Source organism: Diabrotica virgifera, chromosome 3 (genome assembly GCF_917563875.1).
Source record: "Diabrotica virgifera virgifera chromosome 3, PGI_DIABVI_V3a".
Classification (NCBI taxonomy): Eukaryota; Metazoa; Arthropoda; class Insecta; order Coleoptera; family Chrysomelidae; genus Diabrotica; species Diabrotica virgifera.
The window spans coordinates 187,769,619-187,784,764 of NC_065445.1; the positions used below are offsets into that span (position 1 = coordinate 187,769,619).

Consider the following 15,146-nt stretch of genomic DNA (forward strand, 5'->3'; position numbering starts at 1 on the left):
ATAAATAAATTAATCTATTATAACAAAACAAAAGCAAGTTTGACATTTAATAATGCGTTACTTCGATGGCTCTACTCGAGTTATTAGGGAACAAAAAAAGAATGAAGGAAATTGCTCCATGGGAAGCCGAGAAATTGCATTTTGTTAACGTATACCGATTTTGAACTTTGAGGGTTACATTTTCGCCAACCTAATTTTTGATTGGAATTTTGCTATTTTTGGCAATTTTCACACGTATTATCGATAGTTTTTATTATAATAATATATGTTATGAGGATTTTAAAGATATGAAAATTGGTGTGGAGAAAGAGGACAAAATAAAAAGGTGATGGTTTGAAAATTATGATCCTATTGTTTATATCTTTGCTGTAAATTCCGGTCAACTTTGACCGGTTGTATCTTAGGAACCACTCTTCATAATTAAACGTTTTTTCTTCTAAAAGAAGCGTCCTGCCGCTGTCTTTCGAATACCGTTTTCACAATTTAATTTAGTTTAATATTTCCCGAGATATTCTATTTGTTTATAAACCAAAAAATTGTTTATAATTTTAAAATATTTCTGAGGCCGCTTAAATAGTCCAATTTCAATTCTGTAAAGTACATTAGATAGTTATAGTGTCTTTTTATGAAAAAATCATAGTTATTCTTATGCATCATAATTATTGTCGTTATTATAGTGACCGTAAATTTTTAATTAACATTTTAATTGTTGCTAAACTGTTCATTCAATTTCCATAGGCTTCTGGAATTGTGATATATATGGAAAGGACTTTTACATTACCAAGTTATTTAATTATTGATTAACAACTACTTATCTAAAAGTTTAGTTGAAAATTAAAGATTTTGTTGGAAAAACCCGCTTTTTCCGGGGAAAGTTTTCGTCGAAGTAAATCGGAAAAAACACGTCTCTATGCAGAATTTAATTGCGGTGAATTTTTATTTGGGTGTTTTTGGTCTAAAGTTAAAATCTTTGGAGTTATAGAGCAAAAATTGAAAAAACCACGATTTTCGGGCGCCATTTTGTTTATAAAAAAAGTAGCACACTATCTGCGGACTTTGCATATCTATATTATTAATACATACAATAATAAGATTCGATTCCAGCAATAAAATTGCTGGTAAATAACTTTTCCTTGTATTTTGCTAATTAGCCCAGAGTATTACTCCAAACAACATTATCAGTGGAGTTAAGTAAACTGGAATTTGGCCATTGAATCGGCAGATCTTCTCCGAAGATGATTTTCTAGCATCTTCAGTAACTGATCGACCATTTCCCGTACAGCAGATGACAAATGAAACAGCTACGTTACCAATAAAAGAAGTCGTTACTGAAACGCCTGATATGGCACCACAGCTAGTCAATAACGAAACTGCTGAAATAAAAACACAGCAACTAACTGAGGTAACGCCCGTGGTAACTGCATAATTTCAGCCGCCTTCATGCTCGGCATTTTCCTCAGAAGTTTCGTCAACTTCATCATGGTTGCCACCGCTAGTCTCTTCAGAACAAGTTCGCCCTTATCGTCGCTAGAAAAGAAGGAAGAGGAAAGAACAGAAAACGTAAAAGTCAGAAATTAACAAAGACACCTATTAAATACGCACTAATTGCTGATCTAAAAGTAAGGCATGAGAAGAACGGAAGTAGAAAACGCGGTGAAATAAACACCTCCAAAAAATGTCGTAGAACTAAGACATCTGTCTTACATAAAAGGATTCAGAAACAGACATCAGCATCAGAAGACGAAGGGTCGCCTAATAAAGATAAAAATGACAGAAAGCGAAAAGAAAAGAAAACGTTTTTCAATCAAATACACGTAAACTTCCAAGATATCGAAGATTCTTCTGCTCAAAGATCAGAAGAATCTTTCTCTTGTGTTGGTACCGAATCAAGTATGACAATAAAGAAGTATCAATAAAGAAGGTGGCATAAAAATAATGTCTATAGGACATATTATTGACAAAACTGAAACTACTGTGGAAGTTACTTATATACGTCGTTTATTTCCCAAGTTCACATTTATTTCCTGCAATGAAAACTACATATTTAATGTCTCCCAAGTTGTTTTAAAATTACCAACTCCCAAGCCTTCAGACCAGACAGCACGCAGAAGTGAAATGCTAAGGCACCTTAATATTAGGTACTTGTGTAACAGTGTACCCCATAGTATAATCCATAGTATAAACCCCACTAGTGGGGCACAATGTTACAATTGTATTTTCTCTACAAAATCGTTTTTACCGACTTGCCATTTAAGTTTTTCCCGTAGTTGATTATATCATAGTATGCCTTAAACCCAAATGAGTTGTAAGATATTAAAATTCTATTTTTAATGAAATGCTGTCAAAATGACATCGAATAAAAACATTTATGTAACAGTGTGCCCCGCTTCCCCTAGTTTGTGAGTCAAAAACAGTAAAAAAACAGTTTTTTTTTATTGCTAGGTATTTTCCACGTTGAATATGACAACGATAACTATGTATATCATTCGAAAGAACAAAAAAATTTACAAAAAAACATTATTTTAAATTTGGCGAAAAATTTCGAACACACCTAAAAAATTACTGAAAATTTTAAAGATTTTTCCTGGGCTCAATTTTCAAGTTAAAAATCTGAAAAAAATCAGGCAGCTTTGTATTGTTAAGCTAAGCACTCATGATTTTTTCAGATTTTTGCAGCTATACACCGCCTGAAAAATGTTTTTTTAAACACGTTTTTCCCATAGATGACTCCCAGAAGCAAATAGAGACTTGAAAATTTTACTGAATGATTTTTCAATTATATCTTTTCGAATGGCTAAACCCAAAACTGAATCGAGGCTGGTGCAATTCTGACCATCTTATCCCGCCATAGCCTTTCACATTCAAATGGTTTTTCATCAAAATGTACTGTTATGTTTTTTCAAGAAATAATTTAGTGCATATTTCACATTCAAATGGTTTTTAACTAGCATGCACTCTCATATGTGATTTTAGAAGTCGTTTAGTTGAAAACTTTTTGGAACAAATTTGACATTCAAATGGTTTTTCATCAGTATGCACTGTCATATGTGATTGTAAATTACGCTTTATTGAAAATTGTTTGGTGCAAATTTCACATTCAAATGGTTTTTCACCAGTATGCACTCTCATATGCAATTTTAAAAGTGGTTTCGTAGAAAACTGTTTGGTGCAGATTTCACATTCAAATGGTTTTTCACTAGTATGTACTGTCATATGTGATTGTAAATTGTGTTTTGTTGAAAACTGTTTGGTACAAATTTCACATTCAAATGGTTTTTCACCGGTATGCACTGTCATATGTGATTTTAAATGTTGCTTTGTTGTAAACTGTTTGTTACAAATTTCACATTCAAATTGTTTTTCACCAGTATGCACTCTCATATGCGATTTTAAAAGTGGTTTCGTTGAAAACTGTTTGGTGCAGATTTCACATTCAAATGGTTTTTCACTAGTATGTACTGTCATATGTGATTGTAAATTGTGTTTTGTTGAAAACTGTTTGGTACAAATTTCACATTCAAATGGTTTTTCACCAGTATGCACTGTCATATGTGATTGTAAATGTTGCTTTGTTGTAAATTTTCTGGTGCAAATTTCACATTCAAATGGTCTTTCACCAGTATGCACTCTCATATGCTGTTTTAGGAATGCTTTCGTTGAAAACGGTTTGGTGCAAATTTCACATGCAAACGGTTTCTTCCCAGTGTGTATCCTCATATGAATATCTAAACAGTATTTGTTTGACAATGATTTCTTGCAAATGGTACATATAAAACGTTGTCCTCCAGTCTTCACATTGGTAGTGGAAGCTATATATTTGTTCAAATTACTGTCACTTCTATCATGATTTGTTAATAGGCTACTGGCATCAGTATCCATACAAGAGAAACCTAAAATCATAATTACCTGTTCAATCACAAAAAATGTAATTATACGAAAATTAACGATGTACGATCGCAGAAAATATACAGTATAGTGCAAATGTTTATAAATAATTAAATATTATAGGAATAAATTCGTTATTTCGTAAGCCCGCGACTTTAATCCTGAAACAGGTTGATTTTTATTTTTAAATTATGAATTTTGACACATATATCGTACTGGTGACGTCATCCATCTGGGCGTGATGATGTAATTCATGATTTTTGTAAATGAGAATAGGGGTCATGTGCCAACTCATCTCGCATTCAAATGGTTTTTCAGCAGAATGCACTGTCATGTTATGTGTTTTCAGTTTACTTTTAATTGAAAACTGTTTGGTGCAGCTTTCACATTCAAATGGTTTTTTACTAGTATGCACTGTCATATGCGATTTTAAAAGTAGTTTAGAGTTTGGATGAAAACTGTTTGCTGCAAAGGACCCCGCAGAAACCTTATGGGAAATGGTTCTCTGTCAAATGCTCTGAAGCTTTGGGGTTTGGTAGTCCTTGATGTGTAGAACAAAAGACTCAATGGGCGCGTAGCTCCAAAAAATAATGGTTTTAAGATATAAGCCCCTGAAATTATAGGTATAGTAAGGACGTTTGAGTTGGAATACCTATTCCCAAATTTTCACCTTTCCTTTATTTTTTTTTTGGTCAGATTGTTCTTTGATCGGGCTACCAGGCTGGTTTGAAGAAACGTGTTTATGTAGGTCGTACAACTTGTAATAATAAAAAATTAGGTATTCGTGTTTTATACATCTCCCAAGAAATTAACGCACTAAATAATATGATTTTTAGAAAATTTATGCCAATTTAAATAAACTGCAGAGTATTTTCTTGTATTTTGAATAACCCCTATGTAATATTTCAGAGGTGGCCAAACTGTGGCTCGCGAGCCACATGTGGCTCTTTGAAGGATTACTTGTGGCTCTCAATAAATGTACCTACCTGAATTACTTTTAATTTTTGTGTTGCAAAATGTTTTAAATTACTGACAGCAAATATAAAAAACTAAGTGTAACATCAGTACCTACTTGTACAAGGAGGCCCCTTATCACTGTTGCTGTTCCTGTGGCTGTGCAAACGTGAGAAAGGTGTTTTGACAACTCGAGGAAGAAACAGGTAGTATGTGCCTTCGAATAAATGAGGAGAAGACGAAATACACGCTAGTAACTAAAAATCCAAGACGAAGATTTAGGCAGAATATAACAACTATTAATGACCACAACTTCGAAGTAGTAAAAAGTTTAAATATCTAGGGGGCGGTAATCACAGATGACAACGACATATAAAAAGAGGTCTCAGCAAGGATGGCTGCGTGGAATAGAGCATTATACTCCCTATTATCATTATTAAGATCTAGCTGCTAAAAAACAATATAAATTAAAACTGTACATCCAATTATTCCCCCAATTGTTACATATGAAAGTGAAACATTAACTCTACATCAGCGGGAAATAAATAAGCTGCTGGTATTTGAAAGCGAAGTTCTCAAATGATATTTGATAAATGAATGATTGATATTTGTCCCTCAAAGAGATGAATTGACAGGAGAGAAGGTGCCGCAAAGTTGAATTGGCGACTGTGTATGGTACTGAAAACATTGTCAGACATATAAAAGCTAAGATAATATATATAGGCAATTCATGTGGTAGATCAGAGGAAGACAGAGTGTTAAAGACAGTGTTTTTTGAGGGACGATAGAGGATAGAAGATCAGTAGGCCGTCCCAGAAACAAATGTAAGGATGATGTAGAATAATTGAAGTATTCTGAATTAGTAAAGGCTGCTTGTAGCATATTTGCATATTTCAAACAACGATGTGAACCATTTTATTTCAACAGTGAGAGAGAAATGTAATAATAACCTTTTTTCACTTTTTAGGTAATTGTTTAATTGCGGCTCGCGGAAAATTTCAAATTTTAACAAATGGCTCGGACTATCAAGGATCTTGGCCACCCCTGTAAATATTTCTTTTAACGACAAAGGACAATGGTACTAACATGTTTTTGCTGTTGAATTTTTAACTTTGTTAGTCGTTTTTTTCAGTTCCTTTTAATGGCAAATCAATTTTAAGTTACTTTAAGAGTTGATTTTTAATCGTTTTTAGAATACGCGTTACGAAGAAGGTTAGCTGAGTGAGTACAATATTTTGAGTTATTGCCGAATAGTGAAAAATTCCGTGTGTTCCATAAGTCAGTATCGCAATGTGGTTAATCGATAGAGGGCAACTGGAGAGAATACCAGATGAGTTGATCATGGCAGAAATCTTGCCATGACCTTTGCTTGCAGTCGTTTGTTAAGGCTTTGCAGCCGCTAAGACAATTTGTATAAACTAGTCAGTTAAACGTGTTGCCATTAAATTTAACATTTTATTACAGAGCCATCTGCAAATAAAGATAAACTTAATTAGATGGGTCGTGTAGAAACCCAATAAAAATAATCAAGAGTACCTACAAAGAAAAATTTGAAAAAATCAAAAAAGTCGCAGAAATAAGATAACCGTAATCTTTACTAAGTGCGTTTATTGCTTTAATCTAAAAAATAACAGTAAATTTCAAACATACAAATAATATCGTTCTGAAGCTATTTCCTTGTGGCATTTTTGTAATCAACTATTCTAAACGAGAAATAAGCCACAAAATATTTTTTTAGTTAAATAGTGGCTTATTTATGATTTAGAATAGTTGATTACAAATTATATTCTGAATATATCATCAGCTACCACCAAAATATTTTCGGCTGAGGTGTACCACACCCCGCCGCACTAACGCAGGGTTAATTAAAAACTGTTTGGTGCAGATTTCACATTCAAATGGTTTTTCTTAGTACATAATATGTACTATATAATAGCCTAATAAAATAAAAAAAGTCAAAATGTAAATTCGTACAGGTTAAAACAAATTTTATATCAAAGTTTAGGTGGGTACAAAAGATATTTTCAAGAAAGTATCCAAATCATACAAGGGGATCATTGTTTAAATAATTAAAAAGGGGTCATTTTTGCAAAAAAAATACTTTTTTAACCGCTGAGGCAATTCACTTATTAATGAAGGTCTATGGGATTCTTTTCTGCAAAGTTGAAGGGTAAATCTTTCACATAAGACTTACTATATTAAATTTGACCCCCTATTTATTTAAATAATTGTATATAAAACTTTAAAAACAAATTTGCAAAAAATTATTTTTAGCGTTTTAGATAAGCACTATAAAATATCTTGTTTTACAGATTAAGTTGCGCTATGTTACCAGTATTAAGCAAAAAAAAATGGGTCCGAAAATATTTAATATTTTTTGAGATATTGAATTTGTTTATTAAATGTTACTATATTTTCAATTGCAAAAACGCGGTTGTTGCCAAAGAAATATTCACCTGCTTAAGATCTCATTATTTTTATTTTTATGTATATTTTCGATGAATGTATTGATAAATTTAAATTTCAGTTAAACTCCCCCCTAAAATGGCATTTGAAAATTATTCAAATTTGTTTATAATTTGTTTTTTTAATAACGTCGCGGGGATTAAGTATTTTGAAATTCCGTTTCGATAATTGGGTTCCTGGGAATTTTTTACTAATTAACAAAATTTTTTTGTCGTTTTTTCTTCTTCTTTTCTTTCTTGTAGTTATATTACTATGGGCCCTTTTAGGGCTAAATTTTATTGAGAATATCGAATCTCTAAGTTGTAGATTGTAGACCTAAAAATATTAAGATTTAACTAAAATCTCTTAAATGTGGCTACTTACTGAGTTACAGGGTGTTTTATTTAAAAATTTAAAAATTATTGTTGCCAAGTACTTTAAAACTATTTGTTATCATACTTGACAGAAAGTGTGGCTATTATATACCCTACTAAATTGTGATTAATAAACGTTTCTAGCTAGTTCCAGAGGCGTACGACAGGGGATAGTGAATGATTGACCCTTCCCAAATTCTACGCCACTGAGTGAATTACTATTTTAGCGAAATTTTTCGATTCTCCAATACTTTGTATGTAAGTAGCTTTATTGGTATCGATAAAGTCATCAGTTTGAGAGATATTGGAAGTTTAAAATGAATGAATGAATGAATGAATCAAAATAACTATGCCGTTTTATTTTTAACGTCCAATATCTCGAAAACTAATGACTTAAGCGTTACCAGCAAAGAGTATATTATTTACTTATAAAGTATTGGAGAATCGAAAAATTTCGCTAAAATAGTAATTACCTCAGTGGCGTAGAATTTGGGAAGGGTTAACCATTAACTATCCTATGTCGTACGCCTCTGGTAGTAGCTAGAAACTTTTATTTATCACAATTTAGTAGACTGTATAGTACCCACACTTTCTGCCAAGTATGATAAGGATACGTCAAATAGTTTGAAAGTACTTGGTAAAAATAATTTTTAAATTTTTAAATAAAACACCCTGTAACTCAGTAAGTAGTCACATTTTATTTAAGTGATTTTAGACCAATCTTAATATTTTTAGGTATAGAATCTACAACTTAGAGATTCGACATTTTTAATGAAACTTAACCCTTAAAGGGTCCATAGTAATATAACTCCAAGAAAAAAAAAAGAAGAGGAAAAAAAGACAAAAATATTTGTTAATTAGTAAAAAATTAAGGAACCCAATTATCGAAACGGCATTTCAAAATATTTAATACCCGTGACCTTATTAAAAAAACAAATTATAAACAAATTTGAATAATTTTCAAATGCCATTTTAGGGGGAAGTTTATTTAAAATTTGAATTTATCAATACATTTATCGAAAATATACATAGGAATAAAAATAATAAGATTTAATACAGGTGAATTTTTCTTTGGTAACAACCGCGTTTTTGCGATTGAAAATAGAGTAACATTTGATAAACAAATTCCATATCTTAAAAAATATTAAATATTTTTGGACCAATTTTTTTTTGGTTAATACTGATAACATAGCGCAACTTCTCCTGTAAAATAAAATATTTTATAGTGCTTATTTAAAACGCTAAAAATATTTTTTTTGTAAATTTGTTTTTAAAGTTTTATGTATAATTATTTAAATAAATAGGGGGTCAAATTTAGTTTAGTAAGTCTTATGTGACAGATTTACCCTTCAACTTTGCAGAAAATATTACTATAGACCTTCATTAGTAATTGCATGACCTCAGCAGTTAAAAAAGTAATTTTTTTTTGTAAAAATGACCCCTTTTTAATTATTTAAACAATGATCCCCTTGTATGATTTGGATACTTTTTTGAAAATATCTTTTGTACCCACCTAAACTTTGATATAAAATTTGTTTCAACCTGTACGAATTTACATTTTGATTTACATGTAGTGTAATTTTATTTTACTAGACTATATGTCCTATTAGATGCCATTTTGAAAGTCCTTTCGATGAAAACTGTTTGGTGCAAATTTCACATTCAAAAGTTTTTCATCATATGCACTTATAAATTATCCATTGTTGAAAATTGTTAAAGACAAACAAACATATGTAATAATATCGCCCCACTAAAGGTACCCCGCTATAGGCTTATAAAAAATCAATAAATATTTTTATCTACTCTATGTCATATATCATATTATGTATAAGTTTTTAGTTTGTGAAAACTGTCATTATGGATAGCAGTGCGTGAAGGGTTTAAAGTGTGCGTGAATTAACAATGTATTTTAAATGGGATTTACTTTTCGCACTGTTTTTGACAAACTTTCATATAATTAAATATCCGTAACTTTCGCGTTGTCATGGTGATGACATAATGAGCAATAAATTACAACAAAAATTTTGACAGTTTTGTGGTTTGAAAGAAATTAGAATTTTTAAATGTCAAAGTTCTAAAAATTGTAGAATAGAAATGAATTGCAATGACGAAGAGTTACAGTTTTTTTATTTGTTTATGGTAGATAAAATATTGTATGAAACTGTGCGTGAAGTGCTTTTTGCGAACTTACGCGAAACATCGCGTGCGTTCGCAAAAAGCATACTTCACGAACTATTTCATAAATAACTATTTTTAACTTTTGAAAATACTTTGTTGTGATTGATAGAACATATTCCCCTTTGTTTGGAAATCAAACACCATAAAAATGCTTCTCGATCTTCTGCAATATGGAATAGTTGTCCTGCATTTGATATCTGAGTCTATTCACGAATGTTTTTTAACCAAGAAACTTGTTTTCTTCCTACACTTCTACGGCCCTCTATTTTGCCTTTAACGATCAGTTGTAATATTTTATATCGATTTTCCCTCACATGCCGCAGATAAGACATTTTCCGGAGTTTACAGTCTTTAGCAGTTCTCTATCTTTGTTGACCCTCTTTAGTACTCCTTCATTAGTTTTCCTTGCTGTCCAAGGTACTATGAATCCGCATTTCCAAAATCTTTTAAACCTTTAAAATCTTTTTATTAAACGTTGATAAGGAATTATTATTTAAATAAAATATTAAATATTTGAATTAACTACTTAATAATGGTTAAATAATGCAACCTCAAGAGTGCACGGTGTTTAAATAGTGTAGGAAACAAAGGTTGAACCTTGCAAAATGGACACAAGTCCGGTTTTATTTTTTTTCTGGTATATCAAGGGGTTCTTATTATAAGACTAACTTTTTCTGAAAAAATTTCGCCCCGGAACCCCCCTTTTCACCCCTTTAAAGGGGGTAATTTGTGGTTTTTGCGGAACGTAGCCCTTCCTGTACCTTTTACAAAAAATTTATTTTATAGGAATATGAAGAGGACTATATTTTCTACGATTTATTTTCCGACAGCATATGTCTATCATCCACCGTTTAGCGGGGATGGCGCTCCAAAGTTGACAAATTTTTAAAAAATATGTTTTTAGAAAAAATATGTTTTTCCCTAACTGTAACGGAAATTAAGAAGTAATCCTGCGGCAATTATTCATAAATAATTGATTGATCTTTTGGTATAGGTCTCACTTAAGGGTAATTGCCCTTTTTTTAATTACAGGGTGTTACATTTTAAAAAACCCCTTTTTATACCATCTGAACCGTTTATGCTAGAGTAAAAAGACTTTCAGCGATTACCCATGTACTGGTGCTATTTACAAATTTGTATAATGCACCCCCATTTTTTCCCCGGAACCCCCCCCCCCCCAAAAAAAGAAGAATTAATAAATAAAGTGATTTTCTTGAAATCCTTCACACACAATGCCCTTTATTAATATGCTTCATATATCATTTTGTGCACGTTATTATTACCCATGCATGGACACCAAAAGCAATTTACTAGTGCAACCCCTGTAGCCAAAAAAAATAAATAAAATGGGGGGTTGAAATTTTTTTTTTGTTTTTTGCTTTTCGATCCATATGGGCATATGCTTCATCAATAGTGCTTTTGAAAAATACATATGGTTATTGCAACATCCCTGCGGAAACCACCCCTATCCTTGAAAATATACTGCAAAAACTACCCCTATCCCTTGGCGAGCATGTTTTTACGATTTTCTCATTACCTATGCATTCTTTTTAAACAAAACTTATACAAGGTTAAAGACCACTATTTACTCTAAAAATTAGGTCCTATTCATTTTTTTCGTATAAGCAACCGATACGGCACAGTGGCGCCGTAAACCTCATATATGCTTTGGCGGGCTCCAGTTTTTGTTTTTTTTTTCGTCATCTGTTCGTTTTATTGATAAAGTACTTATGTAAAATAAAACAACACAGTGTAATCTACAAATTGTGACTTATGCACATTTTACAATCTTTGCGCCCCAAAGCCACAGCGGTGGCCCAAAATCAATTTTTGCATATTTTCGCCACCTACACGAATTTTATTGCATTAATGCTACCTTAATAGCACAATATTTACCCTTAGGTGGTCGCTAAGCAGTGGCGGATCCAGGGAGGGGTGATCATCTCCCCCCCTCTCAACCCAAGTGATATTATATTCAAAGATTATAAAAATATTCTTTTATTTTTATAGCAATTTAGCCAATTGGCACCCCCATCTTAACGATGCTGGATCCTCCACTGTCGGTAAAGCAATAAAAAGTACGCCATTCTTATAAAAATAATAATATAACTGAAAGACTAAGTTCTCACTCTAATGGCATATAACATATCCCACCAGAATGAAAACAATGGGAACCTTCTCTGGTTACACCTCCGAGGCTTCTACAATTTGCAAGCCATACGGATGCTGAGACTAAGGAAGATGAGGGAATTCTACAATTTACAATTCACGTCACATCTGCTCAGCGCGGTAAAGTTCCAACGAGACTGGTTCCCTTCATACTCCACACAGAGTAAATGTAAATCAAAAATGAATAACCATTTTCAATTTCGTTACAAAACGAAAATACAGCCGAACCATATTCCAGTCCAATCAGAGAGAGCTGCAAGCACCTCTACCGGTTTCGAAACTTATTAGTCTCTCATCAGGAGGCACATATGCTGCTCTCCCCGATCCAACCAAAACAAATCCCAGCGTGCAGTCCCGAATCGCAACGAACGAAATGGCATAGATGCCCTAGCGGCAACTGCTAGCAAAAGACTAAGTTCTCACTCTAATGGCATATAACATATCCCACCAGAATGAAAACAATGGGAACCTTCTCTGGTTACACCTCCGAGGCTTCTACAATTTGCAAGCCATACGGATGCTGAGACTAAGGAAGATGAGGGAATTCTACAATTTACAATTCACGTCACATCTGCTCAGCGCGGTAAAGTTCCAACGAGACTGGTTCCCTTCATACTCCACACAGAGTAAATGTAAATCAAAAATGAATAACCATTTTCAATTTCGTTGCAAAACGAAAATACAGCCGAAACATATTCCAGTCCAATCTGAGAGTGCTGAAAGCACCTCTACCGGTTTCGAAACTTATTAGTCTCTCATCAGGAGGCACATATGCTGCTCTCCCCGATCCAACAAAAACAAATCCCAGCGTGCAGTCCCGAATCGCAACGAACGAAATGGCATAGATGCCCTAGCGGCAACTGCTAGCAAAAGACTAAGTTCTCACTCTAATGGCATATAACATATCCCACCAGAATGAAAACAATGGGAACCTTCTCTGGTTACACCTCCGAGGCTTCTACAATTTGCAAGCCATACGGATGCTGAGACTAAGGAAGATGAGGGAATTCTACAATTTACAATTCATGTCACATCTGCTCAGCGCGGTAAAGTTCCAACGAGACTGGTTCCCTTCATACTCCACACAGAGTAAATGTAAATCAAAAATGAATAACCATTTTCAATTTCGTTGCAAAACGAAAATACAGCCGAACCATATTCCAGTCCAATCAGAGAGTGCTGCAAGCACCTCTACCGGTTTCGAAACTTATTAGTCTCTCATCAGGAGGCACATATGCTGCTCTCCCCGATCCAACCAAAACCAATCCCAGCGTGCAGTCCCGAATCGCAACGAACGAAATGGCATAGATGCCCTAGCGGCAACTGCTAGCAAAAGACTAAGTTCTCACTCTAATGGCATATAACATATCCCACCAGAATGAAAACAATGGGAACCTTCTCTGGTTACACCTCCGAGGCTTCTACAATTTGCAAGCCATACGGATGCTGAGACTAAGGAAGATGAGGGAATTCTACAATTTACAATTCACGTCACATCTGCTCAGCGCGGTAAAGTTCCAACGAGACTGGTTCCCTTCATACTCCACACAGAGTAAATGTAAATCAAAAATGAATAACCATTTTCAATTTCGTTGCAAAACGAAAATACAGCCGAACCATATTCCAGTCCAATCAGAGAGTGCTGCAAGCACCTCTACCGGTTTCGAAACTTATTAGTCTCTCATCAGGAGGCACATATGCTGCTCTCCCCGATCCAACCAAAACAAATCCCAGCGTGCAGTCCCGAATCGCAACGAACGAAATGGCATAGATGCCCTAGCGGCAACTGCTAGCAAAAGACTAAGTTCTCACTCTAATGGCATATAACATATCCCACCAGAATGAAAACAATGGGAACCTTCTCTGGTTACACCTCCGAGGCTTCTACAATTTGCAAGCCATACGGATGCTGAGACTAAGGAAGATGAGGGAATTCTACAATTTACAATTCACGTCACATCTGCTCAGCGCGGTAAAGTTCCAACGAGACTGGTTCCCTTCATACTCCACACAGAGTAAATGTAAATCAAAAATGAATAACCATTTTCAATTTCGTTGCAAAACGAAAATACAGCCGAACCATATTCCAGTCCAATCAGAGAGTGCTGCAAGCACCTCTACCGGTTTCGAAACTTATTAGTCTCTCATCAGGAGGCACATATGCTGCTCTCCCCGATCCAACCAAAACAAATCCCAGCGTGCAGTCCCGAATCGCAACGAACGAAATGGCATAGATGCCCTAGCGGCAACTGCTAGCAAAAGACTAAGTTCTCACTCTAATGGCATATAACATATCCCACCAGAATGAAAACAATGGGAACCTTCTCTGGTTACACCTCCGAGGCTTCTACAATTTGCAAGCCATACGGATGCTGAGACTAAGGAAGATGAGGGAATTCTACAATTTACAATTCACGTCACATCTGCTCAGCACGGTAAAGTTCCAACGAGACTGGTTCCCTTCATACTCCACACAGAGTAAATGTAAATCAAAAATGAATAACCATTTTCAATTTCGTTGCAAAACGAAAATACAGCCGAACCATATTCCAGTCCAATCAGAGAGTGCTGCAAGCACCTCTACCGGTTTCGAAACTTATTAGTCTCTCATCAGGAGGCACATATGCTGCTCTCCCCGATCCAACCAAAACAAATCCCAGCGTGCAGTCCCGAATAGCAACGAACGAAATGGCATAGATGCCCTAGCGGCAACTGCTAGCAAAAGACTAAGTTCTCACTCTAATGGCATATAACATATCCCACCAGAATGAAAACAATGGGAACCTTCTCTGGTTACACCTCCGAGGCTTCTACAATTTGCAAGCCATACGGATGCTGAGACTAAGGAAGATGAGGGAATTCTACAATTTACAATTCACGTCACATCTGCTCAGCGCGGTAAAGTTCCAACGAGACTGGTTCCCTTCATACTCCACACAGAGTAAATGTAAATCAAAAATGAATAACCATTTTCAATTTCGTTGCAAAACGAAAATACAGCCGAACCATATTCCAGTCCAATCAGAGAGTGCTGCAAGCACCTCTACCGGTTTCGAAACTTATTAGTCTCTCATCAGGAGGCACATATGCTGCTCTCCCCGATCCAACCAAAACAAATCCCAGCGTGCAGTCCCGAATCGC

The 15,146-nt window shown here is 34.4% G+C and overlaps 1 protein-coding gene across 2 annotated transcripts in view; it reads right to left on the minus strand.

Annotated features, from left to right (window-relative positions):
* The window catches only part of LOC126882259 (gastrula zinc finger protein XlCGF8.2DB-like), a 66,152-nt gene that overhangs the window by 16,555 nt on the left and 34,451 nt on the right, over positions 1-15,146 (minus strand). Inside the window, exon 2 of one of the 2 annotated variants that reach the window (XM_050647089.1) lies at positions 1,160-3,890. The exons of the other annotated variant lie outside the window; for it this stretch is intronic. Coding sequence (XP_050503046.1) covers positions 2,941-3,890 — 950 coding nt within the window. The 3' untranslated portion in view covers positions 1,160-2,940. Of the gene's footprint in view, positions 1-1,159; positions 3,891-15,146 lie in introns of those variants that run through there. 2 annotated transcript variants of the gene reach the window in all.